Source organism: Antechinus flavipes, chromosome 3, assembly GCF_016432865.1.
Source record: "Antechinus flavipes isolate AdamAnt ecotype Samford, QLD, Australia chromosome 3, AdamAnt_v2, whole genome shotgun sequence".
NCBI lineage: Eukaryota > Metazoa > Chordata > Mammalia > Dasyuromorphia > Dasyuridae > Antechinus > Antechinus flavipes.
In genome coordinates, this window is record NC_067400.1 from 55076928 (window position 1) to 55092188 (window position 15261).

General features: G+C 40.2%; 1 protein-coding gene across 5 annotated transcripts in view; it reads right to left on the bottom strand.

Moving 5' to 3' along the window:
• Window positions 1-881: 881 nt before the first annotated feature.
• Window positions 882-15261, bottom strand: part of RHBDD1 (rhomboid domain containing 1) — a 183233-nt gene continuing 168853 nt past the window's right edge. For 4 of the 5 annotated variants that reach the window (XM_051983440.1, XM_051983442.1, XM_051983439.1 and 1 more), the window contains one exon: window positions 882-4408. In XM_051983440.1, coding sequence (XP_051839400.1) covers window positions 4349-4408 — 60 coding nt within the window. In that variant the 3' untranslated portion in view covers window positions 882-4348. Of the gene's footprint in view, window positions 4409-10198; window positions 10356-15261 lie in introns of all 5 variants that reach the window. The other variant, XR_007951649.1, reaches the window with a different exon arrangement.

Below are 15261 nucleotides of genomic sequence, written 5' to 3' on the forward strand. Positions count from 1 at the left end.
ATGAACATTTTAGAAGGCAAGATGGGGAGACCTGGGCGGGGTTGGGGGATGTGGATACTAGTAACTTTTACAGCTTCTCTCCATATCCAAGATTTGTTTATGGTTACTCTCCTTCCCATTCAATGGGGCGTCTTCCCCGTCCAAACTCTTAATAACAGGAAAACACTCCACTGTGAGTTAGCACCCCTTTGTGATGCTTTGTGCGGGGATAGCAGCTATCATGGTTCCTGGACTGCTTCCATGACCTCCCAGAACTACTAATTCTACTACAGGTTCTCGGTTCCCATAAAGGGTAAAAGCTATAAATAGTCTAAACTAAACCATCACCTTTTCTGGACTAAAATATATGCGTGCATGTGTACATGTACACAGTTTCCTGATGAAATCAAGTTAGAAATTGTGGTAACTGCACCACTGCTCCCCCAATACTTCACCATGCTGTTACCAGATGCTGTTTCAGTCGGAAAATGCTACCTGCCGACTTCACGCCTAGAAAGAGGAGGCTGCTAGATCTGGGGGCTCCTTGAGCGAACCCTCATGTTTTGTGTGATCAGATGCACATCGGGAAAGGGGAGACCATTTCTCCTGACTCATTCCGACGGAGGAGCTCTCAGGCTATCAACCAGCAAGCACATCATCTTCTGAAGCTTCAGGAATAGCTCTAATACGCCCTTTTCCCATGGGCAAAGGCTTCTCTCCACATGTTGCTGCAAATGTGATGTGTGAATTATTCACACGCTGGAGCTGCAGCCAAGATTATTTGTCATGTCAGAAGGGAATGTGTGTCCTGATGGGGTGTGTGTGTGTGTGTGTGTATTTTTCAGATCCTCCTTTTGCCCCTTCCCCACATGGTGCTGGAAGAAAAAAGAATATAACATACATCAAGAAGAAATTGGGCTCACTTTTATTTGTCTTTCTCCTGACTGTAAAACCGAGTGCTTGCACTTCGATTCCCACATTTAATGAAAATTTATTGGCCACAAACTGGAGGACAAGAGGAAGCCTAAAAGACAAGTCCCTGCCCTTGAGCAGCTTACAATCTAGATAGGGATTCAGGACACAACAACATCCAGATCGATGCAAGGAGACCAGGTATGGAAAGTGTCAAGTGTGGTCTTTTAAATAAAACCGGGTATAGCATTAGGGAGGAGAGTACTGTGGGTGGGAGAGTCTGGAAAACATAAGAAATGAGGGTGAATTAGACTTCAGAGGACAATTAGGAGAGCAATACTTATAGAAGAAAGGCGAAGACAGTAATTGGAATGAAAAGTATTAAAAAAAAAAAAGGGGGCAGGGAAGAGAGGAAGGGGAGTAGAGTGCACTCATGTCCCAATCAAAGGAGACAGAAGGAGATAGGAGTGTGTGGGTGTATTATTTCTATATATTTGTGTGTGAATTTTGTTAAATTATAGATCTATATACACACATATATGTAAATGCATACGTACGTGCTTATATATGTGGAAGAAAGTCCAGACTTCTCAGCCAAATACACTCTGTCCCTGATTCATCCTTCCAAATAATGGGGAGTTGTTATGGTTTTCCGGGCAGCAGAATGGCATGATGGGCAATGTTTTAGAATGAAGGAGGAGAAGAATGGGGAAAGGCAGGGGAGGACTGAGAGAAATTGGTCAAAAGGGCACTTCACTACTCCAGGAGCTATAAGGGCTTGACCACAGAAAGGAAAGGATGGCTCTGAAGGACATTGCAAAGGCTGCATTTTCAGGAGCTGTCTACAGTTTCCTATAATAATTAGAAAGCTTTTCCAGGAAACCAACAGTAGGAGCTGAAAGGCCAAGTCTATGACAACCTCCTGGCCTTTCAGTTTGTTGGGGTCTTTTGATTGTGTGGATGCTGGAAACACACACCAGAAATACATACTTTTGGTCACTGATTACTTAGCACAGTCAGCAACAGTCTATATTCCAAAAGGGGAGCCACTATTTAAAAAGAAAAAGAAGAATAAAAAAGGTGCACAAATCCCTTTGGCAATGATTGCACATGGAACACTCCAAGTCGTTAAGGGCAAATGATGTCATTTTAAAACTAGTTCTGAAGTCCCAAGGAGAGAGAAGTCAAGGCCAGTGTGATTAAAGAGACCCTGAGTTAAAATGGAACTTCTAAAGAACAGGCTGGGAATCAGCCAGCTTGAGGGCTTCAAATCACAGATCCAGTCTGTGGGGCTGCCAGGTTGGGAGAGATAATTATCCAAGTAATCCATTAAGGCTCCCTTGGTGCCTACCTCATACTGTTGGACATATATTCTAATCTGGAGTTCAGGGTGGGGAGGTGGGGGGGGAAGAATATTTAAAAAATCATATTCCTTGGCACCAGAAAGGCCTTCTGGCTTAACAAAGTAGCTATGGTGATATTTAAAAGATGGCTTCCTTAAGAAAATCAAAACAAAGCACAAAAGGGCGGTCAGCCTCGTTGTTTTACACTTGTCATTTGGGGAGAAGAAAGCGATTGTGGTGATTAATTAGCCCCTGCTTTCTCAGTGAGGAGCTCCCTTCCAACACGACATTTCTTATTATCAAAAATTCAGGCCTCGTGTCCTTGTCCATTAGTAATATTATTGTGTTAAACAACAAATATTTTCAATGGAAGGAAAGAAGCAATTACTCATCTACCCCACTCCAATTTTGCAGCACAGTGATTAGACTCCTTTTCTCAGTTGAAAAGATTATATGAAACTAAGGCACAATATAACTAATATCATGAGCAAATTCTACTAAGTTTATATATGTATAAGTACATATACATATATATAAATTTACACAAATCTCTCTCTATAACACAAACACGATAAAAGATCCCCAACTGATCATCTATTGATCTGTCAGAGATTAGAATATTTCAATAGCACATTAAAGCTTACAAAGTGCTTTATAATCATTTCAACCTCACAACAGCTCTGTAGGATAAGTACTAAAGATATTGCTATTTTACAGAAAAAGAAATGAGGTTCAGCAAATCGTCCATGTTCATACGTCTGTTCAATATCATTCATTCATTTAACAAACATTTATTAAAAATTGACTTTGTGCCAGGCACTGTGGTAGGCCCTGAGGTTGAAAAGTCAAAAAGAGCCAGTCTTTGTCCTCCCAGACTTGTGTTCCACAGATCATCCTCCTGAAATGTAAGAGTGTCAAAGGCAGGAGTCAAGGCCCCGGACTTCCATCTCCAAACCCTACCACCGTCCACCATGCTCCCCTACCTCATGGCACTACAGCTGGGCACTGCTGGAAGACATACAGACATACTAGAGGGCAAACATCTCATCAGTGTGTCCAGTCTAGCACTTGAGAGCCTGTGATTAAAACCAAGTTGGGAAAACCTTTTGGAGATACTCGCTTCCAACTTTTATTAAGACCAACTCTAAGAACATCATTGTTGCTCTGACTTTGTCTTTGAGGCAGCTGGGAGCATTAGCACAAGGGCAGCTTAAAAATGGAGATGACGCTAATTGACAGATACCTGCTGGGGGTGTCAAGTCAAGACAACTGAATGTGGAGCTTGTTATGGTGACTGAATCAGGAGTGTTTTAATTTTACAAGATAACACTTGCTCTAAAAAGGACTTTTCAACTCACAGTTCCCTGAGGGCATTCAGATAACTTAGACAGATTTATACTGGAGGCAGAGCCGATAGGTACAAAATGCTGCTCTCTCCTAATGGTGAATATGTGCGTCTCTGTCCCCAAGTTCTTCCTGAGTGAGACCTTTTCAGTGAAAGGTATAGCAATACACATAAAGAAACTAAAATGTGAACATCACACCCATCCAAAGGTGACAGGAGAGAATTGGAGATCTGCAAGTCCAGGCGGCCTGGTTGGATTTCACCAGCCACTCGGGGACTTGTCAGGAAGATGAGGATGGAGGGACTTCCAAGATCAGGGCATTGTGCAGAAGGACAGAACAAGCTTCCTGAATGGGAGGTGAAATTCGGCATGGAAGGTCACAAACTCTGCGAGCCTTCCACGTCGGCAGTGGGAGCCTCCCCGGGGAGAACTGGTGTTCTTTCACAGGATGCTGCTGGTATCTATGGAACCAAGAGGGAGGCCCTTTTCAGAAAGGCCATTTTCTGAAATTCAGAATTCAGAATTCAGAAATACCACTGGAAATGGTATTTGGTTATCCTGGATTTGTGTGACTTTGAACTTCCAAGGTTCATTGAATGAGCCATTCAAGTTGCAAGAGTACTTAAAGAAGAGTACTTTGGTTTTTCTCAGAGCAAACAAGAGGTTTCTGGAATGAATCAGGTGGTTGACCCTTAAGAGGCTGAACTGCTGATTCACAAGGTGCTGCGCAATTTCAGTGACGGTCAAATCTATTCAGTCTTTGCCTTCTCATTTCATCTTCCGGGCGAATATTGAATCCATAGGGTGGAGGACCATTGTTAACACCACCTGAAATTAAAAAATAAATCATTCAATATGCATGTTTGGGCACTGAAACCTGCCGATATTCTACTTTGGTGCCATCTTTATATTAACAACAACAAACATTGGGAGCCATTCCTGAAATGGAGGCTGGTTAACTTTTCAATACCCTGGAGATCATTAAGGTCAATCCTCTAATTTTACAAATGAGGAAACTGGGGTCAGAGGTTAATTGATTTGCCAGTGTCCCCCAGCTAGTCAGGATCTGATGAAGGCCTTGAATTCAGCTCTTCCAGACTTCAACTCCAATGATCTAGCCATTGCACTAAGCTGCTTCAGCCTGGTCAGCCAATGTGGAACAGTGGGATGTTGGAGAGTATGATTTGTCAAATGTCATCTCCACAAGGCTCCTGTCCACCAGGGGTGGGGAGGCAATATTTCTTTCCTTTTGTTTTTTTTAAATAATATTTTATTTTTCCAAATACATGCAAATATAGTTTTTAACTATCTCTTTTTTTATTATAACTTTTTATTGACAAAACATATTCTTGGATAATTTTTCAATATTGACTCTTGCAAAAACTTCTGTTCCAACTTTTCCCCTACTTCCCTCTATCCCTTCCCCTAGATGGCAGGTAGTCCCATACATTTTAACTATCTTTTAAAACACCTTTTTAACACTTTTTTTTTTAAAACACCTTTTTAACACCCTGTGTTCTAAATTTTTCTCACTCCCTCCTGCCCAAGACAGTAAGCAATCTGATATAGATTAAATATGGGCAGTTCTTCTAAACATATTTCCATATTCATCATGATGTACAAGAAAAATTAGATCAAAAGTGAAAAAAACCATGAGAAAGAAAAATACAAGCAAACAAACAACAAAACAAAAGTGAAAATGCTTTGATCCACATTCAGTCTCCAGAGTTCTCTCTCTGGATGCGGATGGCATTTTTCACACCAAATCTATTGGAAACGGGGAGGCAATTATTTTACATAAGGGTATGTGAATGATGGTGAGAAAGGTAAAGGGAGGGTTTTAAAAATGAAATTAAAAATATTTTTTAATAAGATACCTGTAAGTGCTAGAAAATTACAGTACCCCCATCATGAGGGTATTTATTTTGGCCTGCTAATTAACATTCTGGTGTCGGTTTGGCCAATGGACAGAAGAAATTCATGGCTTTCCCCAAAGCATATGCCCTTCTGTGTTAAGGCTCTCCTCCTCAGAACCCACCTTTTCCCTCCCAGGCTCTCAGTTTTCCCAAGCTTCCCTCCCGGCTTGGACCCCACCTGCCTGAATTGTACAAGCAGCCACCGGGGACTCTAGCCCACATGCTGGGATTCTGTGATCGTGTATTGATCAGTAAGTTCAGGCTGGCAAATGAGAAATGCAGGCAGGATGCTTGCAAGAGATCATGGGGCCTTTTTCATTACTAAAATAATAACTGGAAGACTCCCTAGCTATGGCAAACACAAGAGCTTTCCCTGATCCAGGGAGACTCCAACCTTTGTGGAGCTTCTCCTGGCTACCTCACTCCCTCAGTGCGCACTGTATGTTGTTGAGTGGTCTGCCAGGCACTGTGAGAGACCTACAGAGGCCCCTTCCTTTAAGGAGCCAATCACCTAATCTAATAAAATAGCTTCCATCTTTTTCAGGAGAGTCATGTAGAGGGGATGCTACTGGGATCACAGAAACAGGGTTATTTTCAAAGTAAAAGTGGCAGTGATGCAGGGGATGGCTCATGTAGAGCCACTCCTTAGAGAATTATGTCTGAGCTCTCCAGCCTGACCTTCAAAGCTCTCTGTAATCCCAGAATCTCAGCTGAAAGAGGTTACAGGTCATCCAGTTAAACTGCTCCCTGGGAGTGGCCACCCAGCCTCTCCCTGAAAGGAAGCCTTCAATGGCAGGGAAGTGGGGGGGAGGGAAAAGGAGGCAGGGCGAGGATCCCCGTCTTTCCCCACCCAAACCCTCACTTCCTTATTTCTGTCCCGAGCGGTCCGTCCTATGCGTACTCTCTGGCTTTTCCCTTGTTCATCTCTCTCCTCAGTTGCTATTCCTTCTTGTTGAATCAAACTTCCACATACCTAGGCCCTCATCACCTCTCTCCTGAACTATTATAATCAGCTTCTAATTGGCCTCCAGTTTCAATCTCTCTTTCCCCATCTACATGGCTGGCAGAATCATTTTCCTAAAGCTTAGGTCTAAGCTACTCTGCTCAAAATCCCCTGGTGGCTCCCTACTATCTCTAGGATATAACATGAATGCTTAAATGTGACATTTAAGGCCTGCTACAGTCTGGCTCTGATTACCTTTTTCAGCCTTTTATGTGAACTCCTTTGATAATCTCTATGTTCTATCCATTAAACAAGTTCCTATCCTAGGTTCTAGCCATTATACAAGTTCCTTGAACCCAACATCCCACCTTGCACAGGGTGCCTTTGGAATGGCTCCCAATACGTCTGTAAGGTACAGGACAAATACCACACCTTCCACAAAGACTTCCCTCTTCTCCACCATTCTGAATTCTCTTTTATTCCTCAAATTACTTTGGATTTACTTATCTGTGAATATATTTCACATCCTCCTCCCATTTCCCCCCCCCCCCCCCCCCAATGCAATATAACTTCAAGGACACAAACTAGTTGGTTTTTGTATTCCCAGAACAGAACCTTGTACACATGAGATGCTTAATAAATGTTTGCTAAATGGAAATGAATTGCATTGGTACCCATGATATATGAAGAACAAAACAGGGAGAACTACAGATGGTTGAGTGCATTCTCTCCACAAAAACCTGGACCTCAGTTCAAGTCTTGGCTCTGCAATTTATTCCCTCTATGACATTGGTCAAGTCAATTAATACTTTTAGGTCTCAATTTACTCACTTATAAAATAAAGAAGTTGGACTAACTAATTTAAAAAAAAATGACTAGATTTGAAAAATATATTTCATTTCATCCCCTGAGTTCAGCAGCAATCCACCATGTCTCTGTTAAAAATTTCATCTCCATTATTAGTCCTCCAAAATTACAATTGACTAATTTAATTGATCAGAGTTCTTAAGCCTGGACTAGACAATTCTGAAGGTCCCTTCCAAAGCAAGATCTGTGATCCAATGAAAGTCCTGGAAGAGAGCTACATGGAATAAGAGGACATGGATCTTGGATCGATTAAAGGAATAAGACTGAAAGTATTCCGTGAGACTCTATTAAACACCTTTTAAGTACAGAGGAATGGAGGATGGGGAGGGATACCCAGGAGTTTATACCTTAGTAACCCCCTATTTCACGTAGCAGCCTCTCCTCTGCATGGAATGCTTATCAGCCATTTAGAAGCTGCAAAGAGTACGGTCATCATCCTATGCTATTCCACTTGGAGACTCCTTTGTATGATGATGTCCAGATTCTCCTTCTGCTGACTTTTCTAACAGTTGCTTTTAATAACAATAACAACGAAATATTTTCAATTGCACTGGTGACTGTGGTTCGACATGTGGCAACCCATTCCAGATGTCCGTGGAACTCACAGCTGGCTGTGAGCAGATTCAGAAGCAAGTTCAACGTGGCAACCTCACTCCACAAAGTCACAGGGAATGAGTTCATGCAGTCGAGTGCAAGGTCCCAGAGGGGCCCACATTGTACTCTGGCCTTTTCTTCAGCTTATTCTTAAAAGAAAGGGCGTAGAAATAAATATTTCCTTGAAATGGAAAGAACAAAAGGGCAGACCATGGAGCTACCCATGGAGTTATCTTTCAAGCTCCAAGGCTTGAAAGGACGATGTGTCATGGGGAAGACTGAAGAAGGCTGGTACTGGGACTGACCTGTCTGATACTGAAGTGGATCGTAGCCAGAAGGAATGCCCCAAGGACACACAGCAGTTCAAAAACAAACCATGTAGCAAGTCAAAAAAGCAGAAAGGTCCATCCTATGTACAGTAAGCAGAGAGGAATATGTTCTTTCTCAACTGACAAGAAAGAAAGATTATAAAATAGACCAGCCATCATTGAGGTAGGGTTCAGGGAGGCTTAATATGTGATTGTATACATGTAGGAACTCTTGGTATGGTAACTCCCTCTTTCACCTGAGGCTTTTAATCTCAAAGAATGTCTCAAAGAGTGGTCTTTAAAAAGAGCCAATGAGAGGATAAGCAGCTTGTTTCTGGTAATAGTTAGGATAAGTCAGGTAGTATTTAAATCCAGGTCATCTTGATTCCAAGGCCAGTACTCTATCTATTTTGACAAATGCCCTTTTGATCTTTAGTACTAGAAGAAAGAAAAAAAGAAATGGAGAGAGGGAAGAAAGAAAGAACAAAAGAAAGGTATATAGGAAGGAAGGAAGGTAGAAGGGAGGGAGGGAAGAGAGGAGAGAAAAGAGGAGGGAGGGAAGAAAGAACAAAATAAAGGAAAGAAGGAAGGAAGAAAGGGAAGGAGGAGAGAAAGAACAAAAGGAAAAGTATAAAATCAAGAAAGAATGAAATAAGGGAAGGAAGGAGGAGAGAAAAAAGAGAGTAGAGAGAGAAGAAAAAAAAAAAGAAAAAAAAGAAAGAGAAAAAAGAAAAAAGGAAGGAAAGAAAAGAGTGAGGAAGGAAAAGAAAAGCGAAAGAAAGAAGCAAACAAGTAAAGAAAGGAGGAAGGAATGAAGGAAGGAAGAAAAGAAGAAAGGAAGAGAGAAAGGCGTGGAATCAAGATGGCAGAGAGGACACACATTTCTTTCTTCTTAAGATCTTCTCTTATAACCCTCAAACTAATTAGCAAATCCAGCCTCTGAATTAGCTCTGGATGGCAGAATCCATGAATATTGGGAGTGTAACAAATTACCAGCAGAAGATAATTTTGAAGATTGCCAGAAAAGGTCTATTTTAATCAGGAATGAAGAGAGGCAGACCAACGGCAAGCAGGCGGAGTATAGACATGAAGCAGATAGTGCAGAGCCCGGGCAGTTTGGACTGCGTGGACAGTTTGGACTCCGTGGATGATTTAGACTCTGCGGGGTGAAATCTACAGGAATCTACAACAGTGTTGGCTACTCTGCCCTTATTGCAAGCCAGCAGACCAGCAGAGAAGTTAGAAAACATCCAACCCAAACACAAAAGGCAAATAGAAACCCCAAAATGCTAGAATCTCACAGTGCTGGCCACGCCCATCCAGCACCAGGAATGAGTCAGCACTGACCAAATGCAGCCATGGTCACTTATTGAGGAAGCTGCTGCTTGTATAGGAAGCTTGGAAAACCTTCCTTCCCCACCCTAAAAGCAGACCTTAATTTTTTAAAAAAATGAGTAAAAAAGCAAAGACAACTTTTTATGGTGAAAGAGAGGAACAGATTTCAAACCCTGAGGAAACTAAAATCAGATTGTTTCCAGATGAAGCCCCAGAAGGTGATATAACCTGATCCCCATCTCATAAGGCTCTACTAGAAGAAATTAAAAAAGATCTTAAAAGAAAGCTGGAAAAAAATAGGGAAAGGAAATGAAAATTTTGCAAGAGGGTTTGGAAAAGGCATAAAACTCATTAAAAGACAGATTTGATAAAATGGAAAAAGAAAACAGAATTTGTGAAGCAGAAAAAGAAAATAACGCCTTAAAAAACAAAATTTGTGAAATGGAAAAAAAATCCATAGAACAAAACAACTCATTTAAAAATTTAATTGGACAAATACAAAAAGAAGTAAAAAAAAAATAAATGAAGAAAATAATTCATTAAAATTCAGAACTGAACAAATAGAAATGAATGACTCAGTGAGACAATAAGAATCAGTCAAGCAAAACCAAAAAATGAAAAAATAGAAAGAAAGATGGGGACCGGGTTATGTCACCTTTTGGGGCTTGTTTTCTCTCTCTCTTCCTTCCTTCCTTCCTTTCTTTTTTCTTCCTTTCTTCATACTTTTCTCCTTTCTTTCTTTACTTCTTTCTCTTTTCTTTTCCTTCCTTTGTTTTTTCTTTCTTTCTCTTCCTTTTTTCTTTCTTTATATTCTAGAAAGAAAGAAGGAAAGAAAGAAAGAAGGAAAGAAGGGAGGGAAGGAGAAAGGAGAAAGGAGAGAAAGAAAGAACAAAAGAATGAACAAAATCAAGAAAGAAGGAAGAGAGGGAAGAGAGAGAAGGAGAAAAGAAGGAAAGAAGAAACTTTTCTTTTGTGATTTACTACATCATACACAGTATGAGCTCTTAAGAATCTTGCCCATGGGGGCTGCTAGGTAGCACAGTAGATAGCACACTAGCCCTGAAATCAGGACAACCTGAGTTAAAATTTGATCTCAGACACTTAACACATCCTGGCTGTGTGACCCTGGGCAAGTTACTTAACCTCAATTGCAGAGGAAGAAGAAGGAAGAAGGAAGAAGGAAGAAGGAAGGAAGGAAGGAAGAAGGAAGAAAAATCTTGCCCAGGATCACACAGCTAGTAAATGTGTAAGGCAGGATTTGAACACAGGATTTCCCACTTTAACAATTCTAAGCACAGCATTCTATTCGTTGTGCCAATTAGCTAGTTGATTGTTCAAATCCCTTGTCACTATAGATTTATGACTCTCTGCTCTTTTTTGTGGCTATTTTTGTTATATTTGTTATAATACTATTTAATAGTACTTTATTCCACCCTTCATTGCCTATAAAGATAATTATCAGCATTCATTTTTCTAAGATTTTCAGTTCTGAATTTCTTTTGCTTTTTTCTCTCTCCCCCTTCCCAAGAGAACAAACAATCTGATATAAATTATGTAAGTACAATCAAGTTAAATATATTTCCACATTAATCATGTTGTGAAAGAAGAAACACAAAAAATGAGAAAGAAAAAAGAAAATAAAAATGATATGCTTCAATCTGCATTCAGACTCCATAGTTCTTTCTGTGGGTTTTTCCATCTCAAATTTTTTGGCATTGTCTTGGATCACTGTACTGCTAAGAAAAGCTAAATCAATCATAGTTGATCATTCCACAGTGTTGCTGTTACTGTGTACAATGTTCTCTTGGGTCTGCTTACTTCACTCAGTATCAGTTCATGCAAGTCTTTTCAGACTTTTCTGAAATCTATTTGCTCATAATTTTTTTCCTTTTTTTTTGAGGGGGGGGTTGTTGAGGCAATTGGGGGTAAGTGACTTGCCCAGGGTCACATAGCTACAGTGTTAGTGTCTGAGACCAGATTTGAACTCAGGTCCTCCTAACTTTGGGGCTGGTGCTCTATCCACTGTGTCACTTAGCTACCCCTGTTCATCCTTTCTTAAAGAACAATAGTATTCCATTTCATTCACATACCATAACTTGTTCAGCCATTCCACAATTGATAGGCATCTACTCATTTTCTACCACAAAAAGAGCTGCTACAAATATTGTTGCACAAATGGATCCTTTCCCTTCTTTTATGATGTCTTTGGGATACAGACCCAGTAGTAACACTGTTAGATCAAAGGGTATGCACTTTTATAGCTCTTTGGGCATGTCTCTAAATTGCTCTCCAGAATGGTTGCATGATCTTATGTTCAAGAAAAATCTGGGTTCTAGTCTCAGATCTGCCATCTAATATAGCCTTGTGGCCATGAACAAGTTACTCTCAATTTCTTTATTTGTAAAATGGGACTAAAAAGGCCTACCCTGCTTAGAAGGAATAAATAAGAGAAAACATGTAAGGAAGAACTGGACAAATATGAGGATTTAATGAATAGAATTCAATAGGATGCAAAGGCATTCTATTCTTGAGATTCCACTCTTGCACAACTATTAACTAGCTCTTTATCTGATTCAGTCGTGTCACTGTTGAGTAATACTACATTTCGTTGCACATGGTGGTTTGTTCTCCATATGATTATTTAGACTTTAACTCCAGGGTTCTGCTGGATTCCTAGGAAATCTACTCTTGAATGCTATGACCCAATTCTCTATGTAATTCTACTTCACATGACGTGTGGAGTCTGGATTACTTCATATCTGGGCACTGGACTGGGATTTCTGCTTTTTTTCTTTGGCTTTGATCATTTTTAACTGAATTTTGACCTCTGCTTTTTCCTAGGAAATTGCAAATCTGATGTTAGTCTGTCCATCAACACTTGCTTCTTGGGTGCCTGTCAATTAGTCCATCAACAATGTTTCCCAAGTGGCTGCTGGGTTCTGAAAAGGTGTAAGACTGCTGCAAGCCAGCCTTGGCCCTCTTGCCTTTTATTCCTCACTCATTTGGCTCTTTCACCAACAACCCAGGACCCAGTGTTCTTTCTCTGTGATGTTCAGGATTCTTGAGATACAGTTATGACGCTGGAAACACTGAACATGTGGAATTCAAATATCTTCTCCCAGCATCCCAGAATCAGACCTTTTAAAACTTTCTGATCAACATTTTAAATTGAGAATCATTTTTTAGTAAAAAGGCCAGAAAAGCTGTCATCAGATGGTGTCACTATTAGCATCCATACACATTCTGTCCAAGGACCTCTTTACACTGGGATTCCCCTCAAAGCAGGCTAAGAAGATGGAGCCCCCCACTAACCCAAAGATCTTTAGTTGTATGTTTTTGTTGATGTTTTTCATTAAAAACAGATTCGAGCAAAGCCTGAAATATCTTTGCTCACAAAAATAAGCACGATAAAACTGTCTATGAGAAAAGGAGACATCCATCCCTGTGCAGCTCTGGGCAAGTCACTTTTCTGTCTCTCCAGACCTCAGTTTCCTCCCCTGTAAAATAAGACAATTAGACTAAGTAATGGCCACTTCTACGTTTTGAGGTAACATGATAAATAAAAATCCCAGGCCTGGAATCAGGAAGCTGTCATTCACCTGTGTTCGACTATGTTTCTATTTGGAGTTTTCTTGGCAAAAATACTGGAATGATTTACCATTTCCTTCTCAAGCTCATTTTACAGATGAGGAAACGGAGGCGAATAGGATTAAGTGGCTTGCCCAGAGTGACTCAGCTAGAAAGAGTCTGAGATCACACTTGAACTTGGTTATTCTGAATTGCAGGCAGATGGGGAATACAGTTCAAAGAGTACCAAAGTGTGGTACACTTCATTACACTTCATTGTAATGTACAAAGGAAGAACCAATTAAAATCCAGGAGTTCTTAATCTTTTTGTGTCATTGCCCAAAGTCATTTAGGGAGTAAGGGAGCAGAGATGAGATTCTGAGCCCAGACCATCCACACCATATATCCCGACAAAAGGTAGAGTTGTTGCCCAACAGGGTTTTACAGATTTGTGGGAGTGGGAAGCATCGTGAGGCTCCATGATAGATTGCTATAAAATTCAGGTTTGGGAATGAATCCAGCCTGACTTGGAGATGAATGGAGTGTGCTTTGAAGGAGCTTGAGAACCTGATTCTAGATTAAATTGATTTAGCTCAATCACCGCACCAGAAGTTGGATAGCAAGATCTACTGACTCATTCCATCTGCTCCTAGTACTTTATCAAAGATGCTTCAGATTTCCAACCTGATGTATAATGCAACGACCGACCTTCCTATTCTCCTTCCAGTGGGGGAGAGAGGCAATTCTGTCCTGATAAGAATTGCTAAAAAGAGCAAGCAGATTTAGAAGCTGACAAGTTTCAATTCCGCTCACTGCCCCTATCGGCACTGCAAAGGCTTTTGATTGGCTAGGAGTCACAGACCTCATCTATGACCTGACAATAGCTCTGCACTGAACAGTGAAATTGTACAAAAATGAGATCAGAGGACATTACACCTTCCCCTCGAATGAGGTGGCTTAAATGTCATTTTTTTTTTTTTTTGCCAGATAAGCACCTGAATAAATCACCACCATTCTTTGGGCTTGCTATTGTCGGGTAAGGGCACTAAATGATTCAAATTCTCTGTCTCTCCTTTTCAAGGTTGTTACTTTGATCTAATTCCATGGATTGCAAAGGAAAAAAAACCTTTAAAAATAAACACCACTTCCTGAAAAAAATGAGTTATCAAATCTTAATTCACTGACAAAAACAGAATAAAAGTCAACATAAAGACTTGGTGCCAACCATAAAGCTGCTGTTTTTGAGGGGGAAAAAGGTGCTCATTTCTTGAATAGCTCAACTAAGTATGATTTTATACTTAGTCACCTTATCTCACTGCACCAACACTTCATTGTAATGTACAAAGGAAGAACCAATTAAAATCCAGGAGTTCTTAATCTTTTTGTGTCATCTACCTTTTTAAAATAATAAAAATGTAATGATATGGTAGTTGGAATTTACAGAGCTCTTAGGTTTTGGAAAATACTTGAAATTTATTCTGACCCTTTGGAACAGTGTTTGATGTAAAAACTATGGACCCTCTTCTCAAATTAATGCTTTTAAATGAATAAAATGAAATACGTGGGATTGCAAAGGAAACCAAATATACAGAAATACTGTTATACCAAAATAACAACAGCAATAAGAACAACAACAGAAATTCACAGAAACCAGGTTAAGAACTCCTGAAAGAAAATGAGAGAACACATTCAATTCTACCTTCTAAATTTGTAAAATCACCACACTTACTGATGTCTTGATTTGGGGGCAAAGCTTGAGAAAAAAAAAAATCAGAAAGCCCCAATGCAGAGTAAGATTTTGTACCATGATCACTGGCTTTTTAGTCAATTACTTCTGTGAGCTCTCTTAAAGAGCATGATTAATCAAGAGCAATTTGATGATTAAGGTGGCCATGATCAATCATTTGGGAGCTTTCTTCTTTCCTTTTAAACCAAACAGTGGCTAACTATGCCTGCTTCAATGACAGAATTTACATAGCTAGCACTCTTCATGTTTTATCTCATTTGAAGCTGAGACAATCCTAGGAGGGAAGTGCTTTTATTTAGATTACTTGTCCTCTCTAGGCTTCTGTTTCTGAATCTGTAAAATGAGGGAATTGTACCCAAGAACCTTTAAGATTTTTCCCAGCACTAGTTAACATCCTATAACTT